Consider the following 27675-nt stretch of genomic DNA (forward strand, 5'->3'; position numbering starts at 1 on the left):
AGCTGATGGATGAAGCTCATCTGTATTCAGGGCCCCCGCCTCGGTCCTGGACCCTCTGGGCTCTTTGTTATTCAAAAAAGAAAAAGTGGACAATGAGCTGTGGGTTCTCTCGCCCGCTTAGACGGGTTGCGGAAGGGGGGGGGGGGGTTCGGTTTAATTGTGCCTGGAGAAGTCTCAAACGCCGGGTAGATTAATTTTCACTCTTGGAATGCGCACGTTTAAATGCTGAGTTATTTTTTTTTCTTTACTGCAACGCGTTTGTGACCTTTGCCAACTTTGACAAAATGGAGCTATGATTTTTTTTTTTTTTTTTTTTTTGCTGGTGTAAAAAATATTTTTTTGAAATGCTGGGATAAATATTTTTTCTGACTGAACAGGAAGAATTTATTTATTTATTTTTAAATTAAAATCAACTGAAAGCTTTGCAACTTTGCTCTTCTCACCTTTGTGACGTAATGTACAAATACGTTCTTTTATTTCGATATAATCAATAAACAGGAGCTATATATCGATTGATACTGTGACAGATTTTTTTTTTTTGTCGTTGCTATTGGAGACAAATACGCAACAGTCGATGAGTTGTAACTCCTGTTTGCCCTTTACAAAGAATAATGTGTCCAACTGCAACATTTGGTGCAGAACAAAGATTCACTTCCACATCCTTCATTTCGATTGCACGCAATTAAAATGGCTGACCTTTACGAATATGCTTGTATTATTATTATTATTATTAAAGAAATAAAGTGACTCTATTCAATTTTTTTTTTTAAATGTCACGACTGCATTGGTGGTGAGCTGCTTTTCATCTTTTGGTCTTGTTTGGAGGGTTTGCGCTTTTTTTTGTGGCCAATCGCAAACGTAAAGAAAGTCACACTGTGGGAAAAGACCCAATCAGAGTCGGATTTAGGAACGAGCAAGTTGGAAAAAAAACAACAACAAGCTGCCAAGGCTGAGCACCCTACCCCCAATTGGAAGCATTATTTGAAACCCTACCCCCCGAGCTGAAAATCCCAATTGGATCCCCTAACTCAGGTTTGAAACCCAAATTTGAAACCATAACCCAATTCAACGTTGAATCCCGAACAGTTGTTTACCACCTTAACCCAGACTTAAAACCCAAATATGAACTCCATACCCTCGCTAGCAACCTCGATTTCCCCCCAAATCTTGCCGCTGACAGCGTCTTCCCAAAATTGAACACTCTACTTCCTGGCGGTGTTGTTATGAGCATGTCCTGAATGTTAAACATGAGCCAAAGAAATGAGTTTCTCCACCGTCTTGTACAAGTGCTGCAGACGCACCGAAAAAAAAAAAAGTACAAGTGCTGTGACGGGCAGCGAGGTGCAACTCGCTTAACATTCCAGGAAGTAGTCAGGGTCACGTCCGTGTTGGCCATCTGAACACTCAGGCGAGTATTTAGATCTGTCTACATCTCCAGAGGCTCTCCAGAGACTCTTAAACGAAGAAAAAAAAAAAATCATTTGACTCTATTTCCTCTTCAAGTTTTTGCTCGGAAGACGTGCACTCTGAACGCGCACCTCGACCTCAGAGGGTTGCTGCATTTGGCCACCAATTTACAGGAAAAAAATGTTTGATAATATGCCCCAATAAGAAGTTAGTTGTGCTTTCGTGAAACGTGTGACCGATGCCGCAAATATTCGCTTCACGGAGTCTTCCTCTGTTTTTGCATCCACAGACGCATGCGACGGCGCGCTGGCGTCCAATCTGCCGTCGTCGGCGTTCCGAAGCTCTTCCCAGCTGTCTGCTAGTCACGCTCCCGTCTTCGCCAAACTCAACAGACGAGATGGTGAGTGGGAATTACGACCTTGATGAGGTCATCGTGACACATCGTCTCTCTGCGCCGTGGTATGCAAATTCAATTATCTCATTGATCGCCACTCGGGGGCCCCGAAGCATTGTCTTTCATTCATCATTCCGACATTTGTATTCCACCTGTGATGTCGCAACGGAAAACTGATATGAGAAATTGTGTATTGGGAAGCATCTGACACCACTTAAGCTGACCATTTTGTGTCTGAGACACCAAGAATGCTTGACTTGTCTTGGTAAGCCTAAAATAGCTCCTAGGACAGCCTTTCCTGATTTCCGGTGTACCCCAGGGTTCACTAGCAGGGCCCCTATTATTGGCTTGGAAATGCTCAATTGTCTTTCTGGGTGTGACAACCCCTTCCCGCACCTCCCGACCGTACCAGGGTGCTTTTAACATAATATTAAAGACGAGAAGAACGATAATGTATTCAATAAATTAATTTTTACAGTGATTTAGAGGGTTTGACGCCTGCTATTTATGAATAAAATACAATTACATTCACCACACATCAGCCTAGATCAGGGGTGTCAAGATCCAGTCCTGGAGGGCCGCTTTCCTGCATGCTTTCAATCTCTCCCGGCTGCAACCCACCTGATTCAAATGATCAGCTCATCAGCAAGCTCTGAAGAAGCCTGATAAGTATCCTGCTCATTTGAATCAGGTGGGTTGCAGCTGGGAGAGATGGAAAACATGCAGGACAACGGCCCTCGAGGACTGGAGTTTGACACCCCTGGCCTAGATCAAAGCCACCAAAAATGCGTTACACCACCTGCGGCTGAATTTAAATCTGGTTTCACCTGGTCTCAAGTCGAGTCTACATTCTGTTCAAATTGTCTGATGCTTTTTGGGGTGGAATTGGAAATGCTGGAACGCCTCGTGAGATGTTGCGTGGTCTGAAAAATTCCCCAAAATGGTGAATTATACGTGGACTCGCACAAAAATGACGATGCATCGGTTTTTACACCAAGCATATGCACTGTCTTCAAAAATACAGCCGTGGTGTACCCCAGGGTTCAATACAAGAGCCCCTATTATATTCTTGGGAAAGATTCTCTATTGTGAAATTTAAATGAGATACGGTAGGCATTGAAATAGTGACGATGGGGTAAATCTTTGAGCAGATCATACATTTTCCAAATTAGTTTGGTAACAAAATATCTACTTGGTTGTTTATGTCACACCAGACACAACTATCTGTATGCAAAAATTAAAAGTCAACTTCCTGTAACCCATCCCATGGTAGATATAATGAAAAATGTGTTAATATTTGGTGATGTCATGCGCCATACTGCTTCATTAATTCCCAAATCTCATTCAGTGGCTTCGCGATGCGATGCTGCATCCACCAGTGCACTCTCTACGGGCGCTCATTTTAGCACGGTAACGATGTTAGCTTCTTATGAACAATTAATTCTTGATGCTTGGTGTATATTTTTTTTCAAGGAAAGATTGTAACAGACAAAAAATGTATTCAAGACACCTGGGAACTGTTTGAAATTGCGAAACGCTTGCTTAATAAGTATCCTTTAAGCATAATCATCGACATTTCCCCGGGTTCCATTCAAAGTAAAGACTTCATGACAATCGGCGTCAATACGAGGCCGCCCGGGGATGCGCAACACAAACTTTCCACAGCGTCTTGGCACACAAAGTGGTGGAGTTGTTGCAGGAGTGATAAAGGAAATTAAGGGGAACTGCTGGATCTGGAGGGAAGCATTGATTTTTGTCAAAGAGAGGCAAGCTAAACAAGCAGAAAAAGGAGAGGGGAAAAAAACAAAATCAAGCCAGCCGCTGCCCGATGGAGCGAATGTACTGGCAAAGCGACGTTCGCACGAGCATCGATTGGACGTTTGTGGCCTCCCGCAGCCGATAAAAGCTCTCTTGTAAAAATATCTGTCTCTTTACCTGTGAAAAGTTTGTCCTCAGCAGGCCGTTAATGTGCTTCAGATGCTGTTCGCTCCATTAGATTGTGCGAAGAGCCAAATAGTGCACACGTAGCCCGGGAGAAAGTGCAGGCAGCTTGTAATTCTGCGTAGTTTGTCTCGTCATCCGCTAGCTTTTTAACACACTTAAATGTCGTGCACGTGTAAAAAATTAATCAACTACTGTTACCAGCAAAATGGAAAAACAATAAAACCCATTTGTGCCAGTTTTTCATTTTGCTGAGGATGAACAATGCTTTTAACTTTCATTACACATGTGAAAAATAAATCGTCTATACCCATAGAGGGCGCTATTGAGCTAGCCTTTTGGCTAATTAGCGGTCCAGTTAGCGTGATGTTTTTAGCACGACAACAGTTAAAGCATTCCTGGATACGTTCATTTACGGCGCTGGACTTTGTCCGGCAAGCCTCGGAGGAGGTAAACTGCCGAAATCGTACTGAGCCAGAATCGTATCCCGCGTCGCATAATCGGATGCATTTCACTCTCTCTTCCACGGTCATTACCGTTCTTCTTTTGCAATTTCAGTAAAACTTACGCCAAAGAAGTCATTTTCATGTCGCCGTTTTGGATCAGATCATGGCGGCGCGGTCAAAGTTCTACCGTTATATGGAGCGGGAACTACTTGAGTTTGCGCTACTGCGGACTTCGCTATGGCTTCCGGGTTCCGGATATCGGAATTTCCATTGTAAGGAATTGATCGTTAATGTAATAAAGTCGTAGAAAATTTAATGCATACGTTTTTTTCCCGGGTTGAGGGAATTTCCGTCCATGAAAGCTGACTGATCTTTTTTTTTTTTTTTTAAAGACATTTGCAAGTGTTTATTTTTACTTTCAACATTCTTATCGTTCCTCTGAAATTTTACGTCCATAAACCAGTGACTGAATCATCTCAATTTAAAATAATGTCCTGTTTTTCAATGAAGCGATGGGAAGTAAAAATTTTTATTTTTATCCGATTTATCGATTAATCGACCAACTAATCCACCGATTAATCGATTCTTAAAATAATGGTTAGTTGCAGCCCTCTAACCAACTGCAGTGCATGGACCCACAAGGGCACACGAAGCGAAGCGACTGCATCGATCGATGAAGCGTTTCCAGCGGAGTGTGAGAGCGCTGAGGAGGATCCCGGCCTCGGCGTAAATGAACAAATGGATTATGTGAGCGACGCCCGGGTGATTGCATCGCTCTTAAATGTGCATTTTATCAACGTGGATTGTCACTCCCGTCGACAGGATGCTAAATGGGCTTTTTTTTCTGTCAGCAGTACTTCACTCCCAGCTGAGTTTAAACGCGCAAATCCTTTGATCACGTCTGGGACAACGAAGAGGAGCAGACTCGGGAGAGCGCCGCTTGCCGCTTGTGTCCTGTCGGACAGTGGTTCCCAACATTTTTTTTTGTATTGTGTACCCTCAAAATCGTGTTGATGAGTCTCCCAAAGTAGAACACAAGTGATTATTCATTGAATAATCATTTATTTGAACCTTTAATTCTGAGACATTTTCTTCAAATTAAACATGCAAATCAATGTCGTATATCGGTAAATTAAAAATAAAAATAAAAAACAACTACCAAAAAAGAAATAAATTATGTATCTTTTGAATACTAACTTATCATCTTCGAAATAAATTATTGAATGTTTCCCCGCGTAACTCTGGTCGGGGAACACGGCTGCACACCGTCTAAGTTTTGTCAACTCAAAATTTCCAGGCAACAAATGTCGATAACGTTTTACGTTGGGCATTGCAAAATAATATTTGACATTTTGCAATTGTGTAAATTGGCTTTTCCGGCTCCTCAACAAAACAAAACAAACAAGAGTTTAAACGAGACATTATTAATGCTATTGCCATAAATATTAAAGATTTATATTTTATAATTGTTTCAACTTGAATTACTGTTTTATACAATCTGTTTTTTTTTAAAGTGTGCTAACTATGCAGTAATAAACAACTTAGACAACCAAGTTGTGCAGCCTTACAAAACCAGGTCAATAATAAACGTTAAATTTAAGGAATATCTGTGAGTGTCAATTACAAGTGTCATCGTGTTATTTTTATCATCTTTGTAAAGTCGGAACTCTAACAAGCTGCACGCGTTTGGCAGCGTTTCTTCATCTTGAACATGAATCTCGCTTCCAATACGAGTGAAAGATCTTTTCTCCCCCCCACGCTCGCTTTTGAATTATCTTGCCGTAATTGCTCGCCACTGTAACGGTTAGCGCGTCACGTCGTTAGCGTAGCAATCGCGCTCCAGCGCCGCGTGCCAAATGTTAATCGCGTCCTTTCTGTCTGAGCGCTTCCTGACGCTCCCGCGCCACGGCGACGCAATTACGCCGACTTCAAGAAAATAATTGCGCTCCTGTAATCGCTTTCCCCTCCCCCAAAAGATTTGGATTTAAAAGTATAATTAAAGTTTAATTACAAGCTGCTACGAGGCAGCGGTGGCGAGACGGCGAATCAAGTAGTAGCTAAGTGACTGAACTGAATGAAATAACTAAAAAACAAACAAGAGTAACTTACTAAATAGGCCGATATGCAAACTACAGTAACGAGTGAAAAGATCTGCTATGCAACTTGATAAATACAATAAAGTATACGTAGCTAACGAGCTAAAATAAACATATATAATAAAAATACAGTAACTATGCAACCAGCTACAGTAAATGACTATGCAACTAACACCCATCTCAAAGCATCTTCATAAGTGCACTAACTTATTACAGTAATAAACTACAATAAGTATCTGTGTAATCAACTCAGTTAGCCACTTAGCTAACGACAGTAAGAAGCTAACTACAGTAACAAAGGAACCGACTATGGCTAACTATGTCGTTCACTGAGTAGCTAAATAAGTACAGTAACAAAAAAAAACGACTAACTCATTACAGTAATAAACTAAATACAGTTACTACAGTAACAAGAAACCACAGAAAAACAACAGTTCAAGAAGAACCGAATGTAACAAACTAATGACAGGAACTAGCATTTCATTACAATAACTAACTAGCTAACTACAATAATCTAACTACAGTAATAAACTAACAAAATGACTGCAGTAACTAAATATTACGGTAACAACATATCCTACTCCATTAACTAAGTATAGTCGCAAACTCTGTAACTAACTAATGCCCGTGAGAGAGCAAGAAATAACTACTTTGCATATGAAATAAATAGCTACACGTGTTAAAGCGAGTAACTAGTTGAATTCAGTAGCTCGTTGAAGTACGGTAAATTACTTCAAGTTTTAAGAAGTGAGTAATATAAAGTAACTAAATGAAGCTCAATGGAGCAAGGAGTTGAAACAAGCAGCTTGTTAATGGAAGTCAAATGAAGTCATTTGAGGAGGTAACTATTGTCGTGAGTTACTCCTGGAAGTAATTGCCACGTTAAGGAAGTAGCTCTGAAATATGTAAGTAGAAGTTGTGGTGAGCGTGTGACTTATAACCAGACTTGGCGACCACTCGGGTTTTCCTTTCACTCCCCTGGTTGTCTTTTGTTGCGGCCGGTGGAATGTCTTTGCATTATTAAGCGTCCTGTCATATTGCTCGGCTCCGTCGTCTTGGCGCTCGCTATCTTTGTTGCTCGTTCCGCCGGCTTCGCTCCGCTAGGCCGACGCAGACAAATTGAGAGGTGTCGCGTGTCAACTGACGACGGGAGACAAGTGAGAGTGGAACACACTCGCAATTCACGCTTGACAAAGAGCACACGGCCAAAAGGTGAGCCAAAGCCATTTGTTCCACCTGGATTTGCCCGCTTTTGATTGGTTTGAAATATATAAGTCCACCTCGACATGGTCCCCACTAAGCACGATAAATGAGAGATTGGTGTGTATCCTTCTGAAAACAATAATAAATCCAAAAACTGTCTCTGGTGTCGCTGACTAAGCTGAAATGCGAGTTAATATTTCGGTCATCGCTGAAATGAACAGGCAGCACTCAAGTTTCCCAAAGTGTCCCTCTTCTACGTCCGTTTCCTTTGATCTCTGCGTTTTCCGGAAAAGGTCAAAGCGTCCGCTCGTCGTCTCGTTGTCCGGAGCTTATTTGCGTTTGGCCTTTTAGCCCCCACAAAGTTCACACGTCAACATTTTCGTTTGTCCAGGCTTAATTAATGGAGAGCGCATTTCGCACTTGACACCAAGTCGCCCTGCGCCTCGTAATCATTCATCCGCCCGCTCAAAATCCGCTCAATTAACCAGCGAGAGTGGAAAGAAATTGTGTTTGTTCCATTAGTTCGTAAATTGCGGGAAGGGAATTCTGGATACCAAATTTTCGCAGTAGGATGACTTGTTCTCCACAAACATAGTGGAAAGTTGAAATCCAGACGTCAACGTTGGGTCGGACGAGCGATAAAAAGAGATCGTCAGGCGCGGGTGATGAATGCGAATGAAAAGGTGCGTCGGTGGCACCTTTCACGCGGGGACCCTCGTCGGGGATTTGGCAGACTTGTGCTGTCTGTTGACGTTATGAAGACAAATGGAAAAGTGACGTGCTGCATTCAGAACAACGCCAGCAGCCTCCTGAATTGAAAGCCGTGAAAGAAGCATGAAGGTGACTTTTTAGGCCCCTTTCACGCGCCAAATTGACATCACAGGCGCAAGGGCGTATTTTCATTTTTCAACTGACAATTTCTTTCAAAACAAAGCAGTGTAGTCAGTGAGCATCAGGTTCAATTTCACACTCGAGTCGAGGACCGTTCCACATATGGATGCTGGCATAGTCACCAAATTCAACCCCTGCAAACAGAACCTTACACGCAACTAGCATTCGGTCTCGGTTGCTAAATTAAAAGCCAGAAATTTATGGATTGGCTTTAAAAAAAATTGGTACCTTACACACAGATGTCATGTCACGTCTGGTACATCTCCATATTCGTGGGCTGGCTTTCAACCCATTTTCATGTTTTAGTGCCTTACACACAGATGGTGTTCCTCCTCTGTTACACTTCCAAATTCATTCATCCCCATCAGTGGAATCCAGTCTGTGACACTACGTCAGAATTTTTTTAATTTGTAGGTCAACCCCCATCTTTGCTCGCCCCTAATTTAACGGGTTAGCTTCTGATTCCCATCGATACCATACACACAGGTGCGTAAAGCCTGAGCAATTCACTGGACAACTTTGACCCCCTCAATCGTACCAAACACACTGTCAGCGGTATGTCTCTGATACTACACCATTAGGTACAAAATATGCAATCTACATAAGGCAGACATCCCACAAGCAGTACCTTACACACAGGCGGCATGTCAACTTCAGTACAACCCATATTTGTGCAGTGACTTCAAACCTGGCAATATGTCTTGGTGCCTTCCACGCAGCCGACAATCCTCCTCTGTCACGCTTCCAAATTCATGGGTTGACTTCTACCCTCCTTCTCCACATCGGCACCTTACACACAGGTGTTGTTGAGTCTCTGAAACAATGTCAAAGGGGGAAAGTTTGTGCGTCAAAACCACTCCTCACTCGCATCGGTACCTTACACACAGTTGATACCTTTTTTGTGATTTGGTCTTTAGGAGCAGGAGGTTGGTCTCCGCTGGGCTCAGACTCGTCGCAGTGGTTGGAAGTGGACCTCGGGGAACGGACCACCATCACGGCGGTGTCCACGCAGGGACGCTACGGCAGCTCTGATTGGCTGACGTCCTATCTGCTCATGTTCAGCGACACCGGCCACAACTGGAAGCAGCACCGGCTGGAGGACAGCATCGGCGTATGTGCACAAATTGGAGCACAACTTCTCACACCAAAGTTCAATTTTACATCCGCTGTACAAAGTTCCTCAGAGCTCGATTGATTTGTTTTATTTTAAAATTGAATTTTGTAGAATAGACCAACACTAACAAACCGGAGACGTGTTTAAAAGTTATCTCGCATGCCAATCTTCTTACAACAAATTTATTTCTTTGCTTTGTCCTCAAGATTTCCTTGGAAAATGGGCTAGTTCCATAAATAAAACATACATGTGTAAAGGGAGAAGTTCAATTAGCGGAGAGCAGTTTGCCAAAATTCTGCTGTGTTAAAACTCTAGCAAGGTCAAGTGCCTGCTATTAACAAGTTTAGAAAAAAAATCTTGACCCTTCAACTTCTATCAGCAAAATTCTTTCAATGTTCTCCGCTCAAGGTTTCTCAGAAATGTATTTTTTGGAATGTAATTCCGTTTGCATACACGCATACTTAAAAAACTAGACTCACTCTTATTCCTACAAGGCCAAACTGTTAACAAATGACAAAATCTGTAAATCATATGCTATACTGTTTGTGAGCTGCTCATTAGCCACCATGCTAACATAATTTCCAACATTGTTGCTTGTCATTTTAGCCAGCTGAGCTAACAAGGCTAGCCAGGTCAAAATGGAATTAATTAGAATAAACACATTGAAGCTAAAAAACACTTGAGGTAATAAATCACAGTCATTTAGGCTGTAAAAGCGGCGACAATTAGATCAGTTCATCTTGCCGCGATAATCGCATTTCTCACGAGCGGGTTGACACCTCGTTAATAATGCATAATCCAGAGCGGAGGATGAGCTGCTGCTGACTTGGATAATTTGTTGCTGTTTCGGAGCCACCCGGCGCCATTTAGCTGCCCATTGACATGCCCGAGCAGACCGCAGCGCAGCCGTAGCCCAAATTAAAGCGTCCGCTGTGATGCCTGATTAAAAATGCAACAAGACTGAGCTACCGGATGATGATGACGATAAAAAGAAGGCAGTCGAGGTATTATGCCGCGGGTCGCGAGAATGATACTACGTTTTGTGGTACAAGGACAATATGTGGGCAGTATTGGAGTATTTATATTAAGTATTGGGACACAAAAATGAATTATTATTATTATTATTGTTGTTATTATTAATATTATCATTATTATTATTATTATTATTATATTGTTATTATTGTTAGTATTAAATAAATAAATAAATAAAGCAAAGCTTTTGGACACTACAGCCGGAGTTTTGAAGTATTGGGACATCTACAGGAAGTGGACAAAAAGTGGGCAAAGATATTGCGGCAGTCAAGTGAAGAGAATGTGGCGGGTTGTGCATTTTATACGTAGGCCTTTAGTAAAGTCCTACTTAGACCGACTTGAATGAATACCCCTCTTAATACCGTCATTTATGACACCACGGCTAGAGAAATAATATACGGACACACACTTATGCACGACTGTGTGTTGGACGACATCGGCTCACGAGCGCGAGCTTCTCCTGTAAGGTCCGTCTTGAAAATCGCCTTGCAAGTATAACGGCAATCAAATCCACACTTTTCCCCCCTTCGCTCATTGTGGGTTAAAAAAAAAAAGCAAGAATATATTCCAGATTTTCAAACGGTCGCCAGGTAAGATTGTCAAGTGTGGATTTGTTGACAAGACACGTTCGTCACCGTCAACGTGAGGCCCGCAAAAAGGCCTTTCTGTCACCAACTCGTGATCTGATTTGCTATCACAACTATCTATCAACTCAAAGAGAATGTTCACTCAGACAGCAAAGATGCCCGGACGGTTGATTCTGAAGGCGAGGACGAGTAGTGCGTGCTATGAAATCTTCCCGGCAACATAAGTTAGCTGAATTCTCATTGGAGGAGAAAATCTCGAGGAAGTGAACCATTTATTGAGCGATGTGTCGTGAACGTGACTGAGTTGCTGACGTTGTTGTCCTTTCCAGTCCTTTTCAGGCAACATCAACGCGGACAGCGTGGTTCAGCACAAGTTGCAGCAGCCGGCCATCGCTCGCTTCGTGCGTCTGCTTCCCGTGGGCTGGAACCCCGGCGGACGCATCGGACTGCGGCTGGAGGTCTACGGCTGCCCTTACAGTGAGTCGCCCGCCTCCGCCGACCGGCAGCCTTTCATGTGGGAAGAGCAAAACACCCCATGGTGCCGCTTCTCCTCTCGTCTGTTTTGTTTTCCTGATGCTTTAGCAGCGACGGTCGCGCATTTGGGCTTTTAAATCTCACCTCGCTCGCTCTCTCACCGCCAACCCCGCATTTCGCACGTCTACATATTTTATTGAAGGCGAGCTGTAAAGCAAACACATGAGAAAAACTTAAATGTTTCAAACATGGGTGGAATTTCAAGCGGTTTAAATGAAAATAAATGAAAAATGAAGGTTACAAATTAGAAGGCTTTTAAAAAAAAGGTTAGGGTATCAAATTAGAGTTTTGAGACATATATAAGGCTTCAATCTAGGGCAGTATTTCAAATTGAGGTTTTAAGACAATGTTGGGGTTTCAAGTTAGATTTTGAGGCAGGGTTAGGATTTCAAACAGGTTAAGGATTTGTAATTAGGGTTTCAATCCAGGGCTAGAATTTGCAAAGTAGGGTTTCAAAACAGGATTGGGGTTTCAAATTAGGGTTTCAAGCCAGGCCTAAGGTTTGACAGTAGCGTTTTGAGACAGTATTGAGCTTTCAAATTAGGGCTTCAAGCCAAGGCTAAGGGTTCAAAGTAGGGTTTCAAGTCATTTCAAAATCGGGTTTTAACACCTGAACGACCATTTCCGGTCATTTGACCTCTTCTAACGCTGAATTCGCCTTTGCATCCTGCCTGCCGCTGGTCAGCCTCCGACGTGCTGTCGTTGGACGGCGAGGGCGGCGCGCTGACGTTCTGGTGGAGCCACGAGAAGGAGGACGACGAGCAGCAGCTGTCGCTCAAGTTCAAGAGTCTGACGAACTGCGGGACGCTGCTGCACGCCCGAGGAGCTTCGGGACTCGGACTTAGCGTGGAGCTCGAGGCGGGAAGAGTCCTCGTGGCCGTCTCGGGACAGCAACGACACGGTAACAACATGATCACCACCGGGGAGGGATGCAGTTGCAAATTTGAAGGTTGGCTTTTATTTATGGGGGCGAATTTTTGTGAAGGTTTTATTGCTCCGAGGTTGCTTTCATATTCTGTGCGTGAAGATGACGATTGGCGATCCATTGACTCACTTGTGGGTCCCGCTTTCCTTTCAGACTTTTGTCAGAAGCTTGGAGCGATCAAGTGAAACTTGAGAAGAATCGTTCCTATTCGCTCCCCGTGTGCAATATTCACAACCAAGCAATTATCTTCTTCTCTTTTTGTCTGCTTTTGGCTGAGAAACTTCTCATTTGACTTCTGTTTTCACTTTCATATTTTCCCTCTCTCATGCATTCTTCTTTATTTGACTTGATCGTTTTTCTTCTATTTGGCTTTTCGGAATGAACTCTTGTCTTCATGCCTCTTGTCTTTATATATATATATATATATATATATATATATATATATTTATTTATTTTTTTAATCTTTTTTTTTTTTTTTACCATAGTTGCTGCGGCTTACATACAGGATGGGATGATTTTTCTATTAATACTAAAAATAATGCTGCAATCGAAACACCAAAGGTATATGAAAACATATGGCCGCGCCATCCTGTCTGCTGTTTGTTTGCTTGCCTTCTCACTTGATTCAGTCGGTGTCACTCAAAAGCGAGTCTTGTTCTCGCGCTACAGCGACAAAATAAGATATTTATTCCCCCGGATTGTAAATAAGTTGTTGACAAGGAGACAATTTCCCGCCTCCTCATTTCGCGATGAAGATGTTTTTGTCCATCACCCTCCTCCTCTGCCTCCCCCGGCACCTGCGGATACATTTTTAACGACTGCGTCGGGTTTGTTCGGGAGCTTTTGCTTCCTTCGCTCTCCCCGCAGAGCTGGACCGCCGGGAACCTGGCCCCGCTAATTTGGAGCCGCCGACGCTCATCTAAGATTTATAACATCTCACGTTTGGCATGAACGACGGAATATTTGGCTTTGCATCTCAACGTTCTTCTTCTTGTGATGATGATGAAGATGAGATAAGACAACCCGACTTTGAACCTCCTGCTGGGAGACAACAATGTTTTCGGAATGCACAAAAGTTTTCTCGCCACTTTTTTTTTTTTGATGTCTTGTCAGAAAGTTGTACTTGCAGTTTGTCTTTTTTAGCTCTCTAACCACAGATCGCATACAGTCGACATGTTTCAGCGTGAAATCGCCGAAAAAGAATGGCTTGTGTTTGTCTCAAATCATGTCAAACTCTTGTTGCTAGGCAGAATTGGTGGAGGGCAAGAAGGGGCGTCACTTTGTATTTTGCATTTCAAGATTATTGATAGATTTTTTTTTTTTTACATTAACCATACATTAATTATTTTTTCACAACAGCATCATCTACTGGATGTGGTGGGGCACTGCCCCACTTACTTGAAACAGGTCCTGCATTAAAAGAACACCAAATTCCAAACAAATTTAAGGTGGAATAGCCTCCTGAAAGAACGGTGTATGATTTGTTAGGGTCATACTTTTTTTTGGATCTGGTGGGGCACTACCCCGAATGCTAAATCGAAGTTTTATGTTAAACGTTAGCGCCACCGTAGCATTTGGATTATCTCGCAAAGAACTGACCCACTCACTTGAAACAATGCTGATTCAAAAATGACAATGAATTCCCAACAAATCAAAACCTGAACAGACTCTAAAATCGACTGTACTAATTTCTGAGCCTCACTTTCTGTATTCTTATTTTATTTTAATCGAGTGGGGCACCATCTGCTTTCCCTCTCCTAGCGTTGGCTTCCAGTCGTGGTCGTCAGCGTCTGGCCTCATTGGGCAGTCTCCTGGACGACCAACAGTGGCACGTGGTGGCCATGGAATGTCACGCCACCCAGTGCAACCTCACCGTGGACCAGCACATGCAGACTGTGGACCTTCCGCCACATTTCCATCACTGGCGCATCCAGCAGGTCTTCCAAAAAAAACGTCGCCAACATCCGTCGTTTTGTCAGTCTGTCGTTTTACCCAATTTTGTTGATCCCTCCACCGTCTGCGACACGGGCACACTTCCGTCTTTGCCCCGCCGTCAGAATGCCCATCTCTACCATCATGGTGCTTGACGTTTTCCATTCTTATGTCTTCCAGCTGAGCGTGGGAGGATTTCCCGACATTCCAGACGAGAGTTTCCATGGCTGCCTGGAGAATTTGGTGTACAACCATCATAACCTGATCGCGCTGGCTAGACGAGGCGACCGTCGAGCTACCCTGACGGTCAGTCCATGACGGCTTTCCTAATAAGGTCAAACGTCAAACGAACAGACAGTGATGACCTTCGCGTTTGTGCTAATTGGCTTCACATTTGAATAAACGATGGAGTTTCTTGAAACATGAGTAGCTACGTTTAATCAGAGCCATATTGTTTTGCCTTTGATGTTAGTCTTTGTAGTGTAGCTGGAGCTTGTGGTGGGTCACCGCCCCACTGGCCCAATCATGCAAATTCTGCGCTTAAGAACTGATTTCCTTCCTCAAAACTTTAAAAAAAAAAAAGACTTCCAGAGACCACGTTGTTAATCACAAAAATACTCCCCCGTACCCATAAACATCTTTCATGCTTGCTAGCTCTTATCTATATACCGTATATATGATTTTTCATATTTTCAGGTAGCTAGACTTTAGCTTGGTAGTTTGTGGTGAAAACGATTTGTAAGCTATTAGCTGAATATATTTTACAAGTAGCTACGTATGGAATAAAACATCTTACTGGTCGCAAGCTAGCTAGTGATTTTATTCACAATTTACAATTTTCAGAATTATTTTTTAAATCCAGCTAGTTTATGGCAACTGGCTATGAAGTGTAAACCTCTTCTGGCTGTTATAGTAGTAACGCCTGATTACAAGTAGCTAGCGATTTAAAAAGACCTTACTCGGCATGAGCCATTGAATTAAGATTATTTTTAAGGAGGTGTGAACATTGTGCGGGTTGCTAGCTATTACCTTGCAAACATGCTATGAGGAAAAAAAATAATGCTTGCTTTACGTTACATCTGAAGCTAAGCTTGTGTATAAATGAACGTTTTCAGTTAGCTAGCTGAGAAATACATTTTTAAATTGGTTACTAATTATGACATTAAGCAAGTTGACACAATGGCAAGTATCATATTAAACACAATCTCAAGTTTATTTCTAGTTAGCTATGATTTATAATCTATTTTATCTACTTTGCAAAATAATGAAAACAGAATCAATAATTCTAAATGTTTGCCTCTTTTTTTTTTGTCACCATCTTAGTATTGTTCAATAAATGGCATCTTGCTGTCTGACTGCATTGACATATAGATTATGTTTGTCCCGTATTGGCTTTTTATGATAAATGAGGCGTGATGGGCGAAATAGTTTCTCAGCGTAGCGCCTCCATATTGTCCATGTGGACCTCCCTTGCTTTTTAAAATTCATTTTCACTGGGGAGCATTTCTACTAAAGAAGTGCATACAAAAATGATGAATACTGGAGAAAGAAAGTGGAGCTTTTCGCATGCTTGGTTAAAGCTCCAATGGTGGGTCTTCAAGTGACAAGGGCAGTTTGTGTGTGAGTGTGTGTGTGATGACTTTGCAGCGGCACGTTATTCTTCCCTTTTTTCCCCCATTAAGGTGACTTTCCATGCTGCTCATGAACCCGAATTCACTCGAACTGCACCACAAACATTCTTCAAACGTCATCTGTGTGACTGTAGGGAGATTGAAGAGAGAATAAAATACAATGACAAAAAAAATAATAAAATAAAAAATACAATAGCAATAACATAACTTGTGGAAGGGGGAGTCCACGTAAAACAATAACAAAAAACAGATAAAAATAACATTTTCTGTTTGAGAGGGGAAAGACAGGAAAAAAAAAGACATGCAAGTAATAATTTTGTTTAGTGTAAAGGTGGAGAGCAAACGATTAAATCGCAACATAAATAATCTGTCTTTCATTTGACTTTGTTTGTTTTTCTCCCCCGTTTTGGTTCGCTAATGCTACTGGCTGCTCACAGTTATGCTAATGTTGCTAATGTCGCGTTTAAGGAGACTCACTGATGAGGACGACGGTGACCTGAAGTCACACGGACACGCCCCCACCCCCACCCCCAACACCCGCAGTTGATCAATATTCATGCTTTTCCTGTTTTCATTATTTTATGTCTCCCAGGGCAATGTCACCTTCGCATGCTCCCACCAGACGCTGGCCGTGGCCGCCACCTTTCCCGGGCCGCGAGGCTTCCTCCAGTTGCCCGGAGCCGGGGCGATGACCTCGGTCCCTGCAGGGGGAGTGTCCGTGGGGCTCCATTTCAGGACGTGGAACCGAGATGGCCTCCTTTTCACCTTCCAGCTTCCTCGGCAGGGCGGCGTTGTCTGGGTGTACTTGAGCGACGCCCGGCTCAGGCTGCGGGTACAGAAGGCTGACAGGGTTCTGCTGGAGCTCAAGGCAGGTCAGTACAGATTATGAAGTATATGGAGGCACGGTCGGTACGAGGTGGACATGCCTGCTTTCTGGGGTCCAGCTGGATTGTGTGACATTTGCGTTTTCTCCTCCATATTTACAAGGGGTTTTACCGGGTATTTGTGATACCGCCCACACTTCTAAAAGCTTCATTGAAGACTAAATTGTTCGGTTCGGGTTAAGGTCGCGCCTTTGTCAATAGAAATATGACACACCACTCAGAATATGTGACAGATTTTTTTCCCAATGACACATTATCACAAATGGAAAAAAAATACATAAATTAAGTATTACATTTTTGGTTTGTGATGACGGACATAGCATTTAACTTATTGAAAAAAAATATATATTAATACGTCGACGGTAGGAGTGGGGGTGCTTCAAGATTTAATTTAGGTAACGGTCAATTTTGGGGTAAATTTTGGTGTCTTTACAACAGAATACAAAAAAATGCAAACAATACTTAATTGTGAGTCCGCGCGGACTGATTGTCAGGTTCCGATCTGGATGACGGCCAGTGGCATTCAGTGGATCTGAAGTTCAGACGAGGGCACCTGAGCATCAGCGTGGACAAAGTCCACGTGGCTCAATCCAGTCCTTCCTTTAACGTCGCTATTGAGAGGGACCTCTTCTTCGGTGGTAGGCAAATGTACGACGTTGCCGTACCTTATACACCGTCACGCTTGAAACGTCTTCTTGTTTAAGGTTGTCCTGCGGAGGACGAGAGGCAGGCAGACTGCACAAACCCCTTCGGCTCCTTCCAGGGTTGCCTTCGCCAGCTGACCCTGGACCAGCAACAAGTGGACCTCATGGTGGTCCAGCAAAGGATGCTGGGAAACTACAGCGACCTCTTGATTGACATGTGCGGCATCATCGACAGGTCGGTTACCAACATTGGAATTTGAAAAAAACGTCAGATAAGGAAAAACAAAATCTGAATTGTGTTGCTCAAACCACATGGCCAGTTTCAGTCTCTCAATCAGAGTGCAAACGTCACTCGGAGTGATGCCGCCGGTGCAGAACTAATAGTTTAGTTTGGTCTGGCTGCCGCATCGTCGCTCAATTAAACGCGACGTTCCCAACAATTATCAAACCTGTCGGGTGTAAAAATAAATAAATAAATAAATAAAAACAAAAAAACACGCGGCTCGAAACGTGTTGGGAATAAAAGTAACCGACGCTTAACGAAGCGAGCTGGCGTCCTTGCCTAGGTCACGACTCCTTCATTTTGCATCCATGCTGTTGTTAGCGGTGAACGCACTGCCACCGTACGCTTGGTGATCGCGCAGATTGAATTGAATGCAAGTCAGGTGGAAAATGACGTTTTTCAACGGAGGGTCAGCGCGGTAGTCATACTCCATCGGAACTTATTATTACACTGCGCCTCCAGTATTCGAACTGTAGCGTGTCAGGAACAAAACGTCACCCAAGTTTCCATAAAGATAAAGATGTCCTTTATTAGTCCCACAATGGGGAAATTTGAAGGGGTGGAATCACTCAAAAGTCCAATTAAAACTTTAAATACTCTTAAATTGAGCCGATGGCGACATTTTCAAAAATAGTTTCTTAAAATATACCGATGTATTTATTACATGTTATATATATACTGTGTGTCCAGATAGATTGATAGATGCTAAATGTGTGTGTGTGTGTGTGTGTGTATACGTTTATATGCATATATTACACGCATATACACACACATAATTATATATATATATTTATATATATATATATATATATATATATATATATATAATTCTACAGTATTTGATGTGTATCTTGTTTTCAAAACTTTTCCAACTTTACTTTGACAATAAACGGCCCACAAAAAAAAAAAACTCATTTATTTTTGTGTGCGTTTTCAGGTGTTCTCCAAGTCGCTGCGAGCACGGCGGGCGCTGCACTCAATCGTGGACGCACTTCCACTGCAACTGCAGCGACAGCGGCTACGGCGGCGCCACCTGCCACAGCTGTGAGTCACTGCGGGGACAGTCTCTTAAATGAAAATATTGGGAAATAAATAAATAAAAGCTAGGCCTTGCAAGCTCAGCCAGAGTCAGCACACTGCGACATTTTATTTGGATCAGCTGCTGTATTTCTTTATAGGTTGCTTTGCGCAGCCCAAAAAATTGATTGACCAGCAGCTCCTAAATGCTGCAAAAAAAAAAAAGACCCAAAAAGTGAAGTGAACCAAAAATGAGAAACCATTTTCAAAAATATGTGTTTGCTACGCTGCGTAAAAATTCAAATGTGCGTATTTTCATTAAAGACCGATTTTTGTATTTTTTTTTCCAGAAACAATATAATAAATAAAAATGTATTTACATAGCAACTTGTCAACAGCTGCAGCTGTAACAAAGCACATTACAGAACATGTAACAGAGGTCGGTTAGCTAGGTTATGTTTTTCATAGATGTGTGTTCGTTCAAAAGTATTTAAATTTTGAAGCGTATTTTTCTAGACACATGAAGGTTTTTTCCACTAAATGCGCTACATTTCCGATGTCACGTAGCCATAATGTACGAAGTATATGAGGAGGAAAAACTGAACTGAACCTTGCGGGACTCCGTTCCCAGGATACTTAAGTCAACTTTTCTCCTTGTTTCCCTCCTAGCGGTGTACGAACAATCCTGTGAGGCGTACAAGCACAATGGCAATACGTCTGGATATTTTTACATCGACGTGGACGGCAGCGGCCCCATAAAACCGCAAATGGTTTACTGCAACATGACAGGTGACGCACACATTGTCTCTAAAATTAACTTCCATGTGGTTGCTTTTCTTTATCCTCCATTTTGTTCACCTCACCAGAGGAGAACACGTGGTTGGAGATCCGGCACAACAACACCGAGCTGACCCCAGTGAGCCCATCTGGTGGTGAACATCAGCTCCTTGTGCCGCTACACTACTCTGCCAGCGAGGAGCAGCTGTTGGCCGTGATCCGCCAGTCAGACCACTGCCAACAGGAAATGCTCTACCAATGCAAGAAGTCGCGACTCCTCAACACGCCGGGTGAGGCTGTCCACGGTTTTTAGGTTAGAATCTGGAACGAAAAGTACGGAAAAAAAGAGTCCACAATGAAGGATTGTGAAAAGAAGACTCCTGAAAGAAGAGTCAGAAAAGAAAAGTAAACCTCACCGCCCAAAGAAACACATTCGCACACAATGTGAAATATCTCAGCACGCCGCTTGTCTTGTGTGTATTTATACACTGGGGGGGAGGAGAGTCTGAAATGAGTCATAGAATAAGAGTTTGGACAGTAAATTCAGAAAAGAAGAGTCCAGCAAAGAAGAGTCAAATAATAGAAGAAAGAGTCGACAGGGAAGAGTCTGGGAAGAAGAGTCTGAAAGTAAAAGAAAGGGGGGAGTGTCCAAAAAAGTAGTATCCTTAGAGTAAAAGAGCTAGAAAAATTTTCCTGGAAGAAAAGTCCAGAGAGTCGTTCAGAATCAGAATCTTCATCGAAGAGTATGAATCAAAGAGTCAAAAAGCAGAGTCTGGAAAACAAAGAGTCAGAACCAAAGAGCCAGAAAAGAAATCAGAATGAAAAGCTTGGAACATAACAGACCCCCCCAAAAAGTCTACAAAAAAAGTCATTATAAAACGTAGTGAAAAAAAACCCAATAAGAATCAAGAAAGAACTTGGTTGAATCAAAGAGTTGAAAAAGAGGAGTCGAGAATCAAGTGACAAAAGAAGAGCTGGAAAAAGAAGACTCATGTTAGAGCTCGCAAATCAAAATTCCGAAAAGAATAAAGTTGTAACGTGGAGTCAGAAAAGAAGCCGTTTTTGTGTTTGTGGTGAATTCCAGAAGGCTCGCCCTTGAGCTGGTGGCTTGGCGGCGCCGCTCCGGGTGGACGTCAGAATTATTGGGCAGGAGCTCAGCCGGGCAGCCAGCAGTGTGCGTGCGGCCTGCAGGGAGACTGCTTGGATCCCAAACGTTACTGCAACTGTGACGCTGACGCGGCACAATGGTAACCAACTGCTACACGTACATAGTCGATGCTAAAAATAAATAACTAAATAAAATAAATATTAATGGCCCAAAAAGTGTTAAAGTCACATATATGTAACTGTCAGCATAAATGAACACGTTTTGCGTTTCTGATGAACACACAAATGAATATATGGAATATCAGATAAGTTCCGATCGGATTGGGCCTCATCCATGTCGATAAAAAACATAGACCGCTGGAAATGGACGAAAAATGCAATCTCAGTCCATTCAGTATAGTACAAAAATAGGACTACCTGCCGTTAAAAGGTGGCCGCATGCGCTTAGAAGCCACAAAAATGAACTGTTGGCAGACATCCACCAAAATATCCAACAAAGTGTGTCCTCACCCAAAAAGTCAACAAAAACAGAGCCAAATAAAATTGGCTTAGACTTGAACAAATTCTTTCATCTGACATTGCGAACAAATATACAGCTACAGCAGACAATTTACAGCATTATTGCCTCCTGATACAAAGAGCAATAAAACAAACCAAAATAGACGCCCCCTGAGATGGCTAAAAACTGGTGCATTTTGCTGCTTAACGCTTATTCCACAAACGCAATATCAATCATCAATGCCGTGTTTACACGAGTCAAGGCGCATAGAACGTATTCATGCAGATTTTTATGGGGGTTGACTTCCCCTTAAACAAAACAAGCTTAATGCAAATGTGTTTTGGTAAAAATAAATACAATTTTGAAAAAAAAGCTACATCCAGACTTCCATTCCCAAGGCAGCAAAAATGACACCTGACTCCCACAGAGTGACAACAAAGACGAGGCAGTTCTGCAACACTTTTCAAACAGTTCACGTGTCTAAGAGCGTTAATTGATTCGCTCTCAAGTGATTTTCAACACTTTGAAATGCTTAATAACGTGTGAAAATAAGAGACGGCATACGGAGACACTAATGGTATGGATCTGTGAAAAAAGTAGGAAATTGACCACATTTGGACAGACAAGGTTTCTACCCGACAGTGACAATTTGCCACATGAGACGTGTAATGCCAATGACTAAAATGTCCGTCGTATAGAACATCAACTATTAAACATTAAATGTGGCGTAAATATGCTACAACACTTTTTGTGTGTATGTGTTGTAAGCAAACCAAAAAAAAAAAAAAAAACATTTTTCAGGGTTTTCCCCCTAACAATGTATAAGACACTTTACCGTCTTGGACTAACGGAACATGCATGTTTTATGATGAGGCTGCGCTTACCATATTGCATTCTGTACATTTGCTCTTTGCAACCTCCAATGTTTTATTCACACTCTTCGCGCTCGTGCTTTACATTTTCCTGTCGGTTCTCGGCGCAAATGTCTATTTCGAGTGGCGAAATATTTCAATATTTTATACAAGGCGCTACCTTTTGGTCTTGGATTCAATTAGCGCAGACGGGACATGACATGAGAGGTATGAATAAGCAAACGGTATCTATTAGAATAAAACCGTATGGATGATATATTTTCCTTCCTTCAGGGCTGAGGACTCGGGCTTGCTGATCCACAAAGAGAGCCTCCCCGTGCGGGCCCTGGTACTGGGCGACGTGTGGCGGCCCGGCGCAGAGGCCGCCTACCGGGTGGGGCCGCTGCGTTGCCATGGCGACAGTAAGTCCAGTCGCCTATGGAAATAAATAAGTCATGCATACAGCGGAGAACCGCGCAGAAACATTCATACATTAGTTTCAATGTTGTCACATTGGTATGGATGTGGATACGTGGTTAACTAATCGGACTGTGACGGAAGAGCCCCCCGGTTTGAGTCTCACATTCATCATTCATATGGATAGGTCATTTTAGGTTAGATTCACTCCAAGGGTCCAATTCTGATCAATTTACTTTGTAATGATATACTTGAACCATATTTTATATCCGAACACCACCAATATATGTCATTTAATGAGTGTTGCAAAAAGAGTCGCAAAAGAGTCGATTTGGGAAAAGAGTCTGATCAGAAGAGTCGGAAAAGAAAACTGGGAAGAATCCAGAGTCAGAAAGTAATATTTGGAAAAGATGAGTGCGGAAAGTGCCATCTGGTTGAGAAGCATCCAGAATGAATGGTTGGAAATGAAGTGTCCTCAGTAGAAGAATTTGGAAGGGAGTCTGAAAAGAAGAATCTAGAAAAGAAGAGCTGTGATTTTAAGACTCAGAGTGAAAAAGTCAGAGAAAAGTCTGATTCTAAAAAAAAATCTCAAAAAGTTTTTTTTCCCTCTCTGACGCGCACCCCACCCGTGCCACTTTAGGCAAAAAAAAAATCTCAATTTAATCACTTGACTCACATCGAATAAATCCAGCCTTAGAGCATTAAAATGCATCCATTCATGATTCAAATAATTATCACCCCCTCCAGAGAATTTCTGGAACGCTGCCTTCTTCGCCACAGAGACATCCTACCTCCACTTCCCGACGTTCCACGGCGAGCTGAGCGCCGACATCTCCTTCCTGTTCAAGACGGCCGCTGCCTCCGGCGTCTTCTTGGAGAACTTGGGCATCAGAGACTTCATACGCGTCGAACTCGACTGTGAGTTGGAGCCTCCCGGCTGGACTCGCTTCATATGCTGTGATCTGTTTTAATAGCCAACTACATTTGCAGAGTCTTGTTTTTAGCCAATTTCACGCTGACATCCTGCAAAAGTGCCTCACGTGGGCCCTAACAGAATTTACCCGTGCCGTTCATATATATGAATACCGGAATGGGATAATTGAGTGCCAGGTGTTAAACATCACCTTTCACCCGGAATAACGAGACAGGAAAATTTACAGCACTTCCCAACAAGCAGCCGTTTGGCAGATAGTCCACGCCCACTTATTGTCACGCAAACATATAATGGGAAACGGCATATACGGCATAGCGTCTAAGTGGGGGGTGTAATAAGACTTTCGCCAACAGATCAAACAACCAGGCGTATATTCTCTGTCTTGTGCGAAAATTTGATCATAATATGAATAAATTACAACAGGCCCCTCCCACCCATGATTTTATTGTGGTGCACAAATGCAACAAAATTCAATACCGTCATCTATTATGTATGTTATAAAGTACAGTTATGATAGAGTGCTATTTTCCTTCCTGATTTCTTTTTTTTTACTATTCATTTCAATGCGATGATTAGAGAGTGATTTGAGTTGCGTGTGGTCACGAAATCAATCCCACTCTTATGTCAAGGCATTATTGACTAATAATTGAAGTGCTATATTCCCCATTTATTTTCGCGGTGTACCTCCAAATGTACAGCACAAGACGTGAAAAAGATAGCTTTGACGAGCCTTGCGAAAGGGGCCTCTGGGTGTCGTTTCCCTGTGATTTAGTTTGCATGAGAATGAGACGGTTGTTTACGACGTCAAACTTTGACGAGTACGCGCACTTTCATTTGCGGTGCCGCCGCAGTCGACGTGGGAGTTGAGGGGACTAAAACAGCGGCTAGTGCGGGGGACGCTCTGGGGAAATCACCCGGTTCCAGCTCGGAATACTGCCGCTCTGCTCCCATCGCGGGGTAACTCTTTCTTGGTTCCCGAGAAACGGGAGAGAGTTGGAATATTGTTTCATCTCCTCCTCCCGCCCGCCGCCGGCGTTCTGCTTGGCCAGCACTCTGCTAAATCTTTCAGGAGGCCGATACGCTCCGGCGGCACTCCGCCACGCGGCGATCCATAGCGGGCCCGAGGCAATTATATCAACAGCGCAAATGAAAGTGGTCACACAATACGGAATAGCTTCTTCTTCTTCTCAAGCCCCGGAGGCTCGAGCTGGTGCACCGATGGCAGAAATGGAGTCGAGTGTCAGGAACAAAATTGAAGTAGCCTTAGGAGTGAACACTGAGGGACGCCGTCGTAATAGGAGACGAAAACACCGGATAGAGATTAGCTTTGCTTGGCACAGACATTTTGGGATTGTAGTAGATTCTAGTTAATGGTAATGTTTGCAAAACCACAGGTGCAATAAAGATGAAATGGTCCTTTAAAAAAAAAAAAAAAAGTGTGCTTGCTAAAGATCAAAAGAATTTTTTCAATGTTTTCTCTTCAGGTCATGGAAGAAAAAAAATCCTTTGATGTTAACAATGAAAAAAAAAAAAATGAAATAAATTGTACTATGTCATGTTCGTTCACGTCATAGAAAGTTTACAACAACGTGTTAAGGCCGAACAATCTGTCGTTAGTGAATTGAATGTGTTTTTGCTTCTCATGACTGTAACAAAAAAAAATAAATGTTTTTTGAAGATCCAAATTGTGATTTGTTTCCAAAATGAAAGTATATTGCTCTCTATGTTGTTGCCCACCAGCTCCCACTCGGGTTCTGTTCTCCTTCGACGTGGGCAACGGTCCACTGGAGGTTGCCGTGGATTCGAGCTCCCCACTGAACGACGAACGCTGGCATCGGGTTCGCGTGGAGCGCAACGTGAAAGAGGCGTCACTGCGATTGGACGCCATGCCCGCCGCTACCCGCCAGGCGCCCGCCGACGGGCACGTCCACCTGCAGCTCAACAGCCAGCTCTTCATCGGTCAGCCAATCAAATGATGTACTTTGTTTGTTAGCTTCTTTTTCACTTAACAAATGTACATGTAGCACTCAGTATACAACTGAAAAATATTCGTATACTCTTCGCTAAAGAAGAAAATGTGAACCGAACCAAACCACGAGGTATAAGTGTGTGTTCTTAGCATCATTAGCTCCTGTCTGTCTCTTTGTTGTTTAACACATGCATGTTTACCCTAATATAAATATACCCTTTGAGATGAAAATGTTGAAAATACCCAAAGAAGCATATCATGCCAAACCAACCTCGATTAATCCTCTGAGTGGAAACACGACGTTAGATTAGTGGCCATTAGCTTATCTTCTTTATCTAGTGGCCATTAGATTAGCTTCTTTTGCTACTGGCCATTAGCTTAGTTTCTCTTGCTACTGGCCATTAGCTTAGCTTCTTTTGCTACTGGCCATTAGCTTAGTTTCTCTAGCTACTGGCCATTAGCTTAGCTTCTTTAGCTACTGGCCATTAGCTTAGCTTCTTTAGCTACTGGTCATTAGCTTAATTTCTATAGCTACTGGCCATTAGCTTAGCTTCTATAGCTAGTGGCCATTAGCGTATCTTCTTTAGCTACTGGCCATGTCTTTGTTATTTAACAAATGTTCACAGAGGTGGGCATTAGCCAGCGCTTTAGTGCGTCTGTTAGTTCTCGTCAGTATTTCTGTCCGGCCCGGTTGTTCTGAGTCAGCCAAATGGCGTAGAGAACGGACTTACCGGTTCCGGAACGACCCAACACTGTTGACAATGCCCACCTCGGGTAGTTCGCAACTGTAAAATATTTGTGTAACCCTTTGTTCCGCTCCAAACCACATCGGTGGCAATGGGTCATTAATGTTTCATGTATACGTTCATTAGCTTAGCTTTACTAGCGCCGAACCATGTCTTTGAGCGACTGTAAAATATTAATATACCTTTAGCAATGGAAATGCCTGCTTATGTGCACTGTGCCACACAGAACTGAAATGAACCCCCAAGCGGAAACAGAGCATTAGATTTTAGCCCCTGTGTTGGTGATCTTAGCTCCATTATCTCCCTAACCACAGAACAAATAAGAAAAATGCTCCAGTCAGCACGACACGCTAATAAACTTCCCGATGTGATTTATTCTTGCGAGGGTCTTAAAATAATTGTTAATTGAACCACCTGAACTACGGGGGATCATTAATCAAGCCGTCATGTAATAAGCTATTAACGAGCGACCACAAAACTTCATCAATACATCTGCCGGTCTGTTTATCACCACTTGAATGCTGATGCTGTTTGTCCATCTTCAGAGAGCTCAATCCATCGTTTAGGTTTGATTGTTGTGTAAATTTTAGCACGGCCATCACTTTATGTCCGTCAACAAGCCAGCAAACAACAAGTGAGGAGATTGCATCGGGAAGCGGGAGGAAATATTGATTTTTTTTAGCCAGTAATGTGCTAAACATGTTTACCTGAGCACTCCGCTGGATTTGTTTTCTGGAGAGGATATGAAGCATCATTAGTCACGGCCACCCTTGATCCCGGAGATTACTTAAAAGTAGGAAAGGTTTGGTGCAACCGGAATGACGCATTTCATAGCTTATATTCTCCTTATGTTTTGCAGGTTAGAACTAAATTCCAATAATTCCGCCTAAAGTTGCACCGTGAAACTCCGAAAGTATCGCAGTTTAAAATATTACCCCTATAAAGTCTTCAAAGGTCGCACAGGTTAAAATAAAATAAAAATGAAATAAGAGCAAAAATAATTCTCCAAACAAAAGACATCAAAGATTTTATTTAAAGAATAATCTAATACTGATAATATCCATGTCTAGGGGGAACAGCGTCCCGCCAGAAGGGTTTCCGAGGTTGCATCCGCTCCTTGCAGCTCAACGGCGCCACCTTGGACCTGGAGGAGAGAGCTCGCATCACACCCGGCGTCCGACCCGGCTGCCCAGGTCACTGCGACAGCTACGGAGAGCTCTGCCGCAACCACGGACGCTGCATGGAGAGGAACAACGGCTTCCACTGTGACTGCCAGCCGTCGGCCTATGACGGCGTCTTCTGTCATGCAGGTGTGCCAGGTGTTCATTTGATTAGGACTGCTGTCAAATATCTCATATCTCATCTGTGTAGCCATGAAAGCCAACATTGGGATTCGAAAGCATTTGACCCACGG

General features: G+C 42.8%; 1 protein-coding gene and 1 long non-coding RNA gene across 2 annotated transcripts in view; one reads left to right on the forward strand and one right to left on the reverse strand.

Moving 5' to 3' along the window:
* LOC148326241 (contactin-associated protein-like 4) overlaps positions 1-27675 on the forward strand; it is a 46686-nt gene that overhangs the window by 8864 nt on the left and 10147 nt on the right. Inside the window, exons 2-18 of the mRNA XM_088311684.1 lie at positions 1697-1807; positions 9296-9489; positions 11441-11588; positions 12331-12546; positions 14332-14507; positions 14683-14808; positions 16726-17005; positions 17512-17655; positions 17722-17896; positions 18882-18988; positions 19631-19750; positions 19828-20028; positions 20823-20985; positions 22490-22617; positions 23360-23530; positions 25287-25505; positions 27332-27571. Coding sequence (XP_088167810.1) covers positions 1697-1807; positions 9296-9489; positions 11441-11588; positions 12331-12546; positions 14332-14507; positions 14683-14808; positions 16726-17005; positions 17512-17655; positions 17722-17896; positions 18882-18988; positions 19631-19750; positions 19828-20028; positions 20823-20985; positions 22490-22617; positions 23360-23530; positions 25287-25505; positions 27332-27571 — 2919 coding nt within the window. The remainder of the gene's footprint in view (positions 1-1696; positions 1808-9295; positions 9490-11440; positions 11589-12330; positions 12547-14331; positions 14508-14682; positions 14809-16725; positions 17006-17511; positions 17656-17721; positions 17897-18881; positions 18989-19630; positions 19751-19827; positions 20029-20822; positions 20986-22489; positions 22618-23359; positions 23531-25286; positions 25506-27331; positions 27572-27675) is intronic.
* LOC148326242 (uncharacterized) lies at positions 1619-10374 on the reverse strand. Its single transcript, XR_015846210.1, has 4 exons — positions 10272-10374; positions 9273-9471; positions 9067-9192; positions 1619-1953 (listed from the first exon to the last, which is right to left on the reverse strand). It is a non-coding gene; the product is annotated as an uncharacterized LOC148326242 (long non-coding RNA).

The sequence above is a fragment of the Idiotropiscis lumnitzeri genome, chromosome 12 (genome assembly GCF_059441095.1).
Source record: "Idiotropiscis lumnitzeri isolate Australia: NSW breed Sydney's pygmy pipehorse chromosome 12, RoL_Ilum_1.0, whole genome shotgun sequence".
Taxonomy (NCBI): Eukaryota; Metazoa; Chordata; class Actinopteri; order Syngnathiformes; family Syngnathidae; genus Idiotropiscis; species Idiotropiscis lumnitzeri.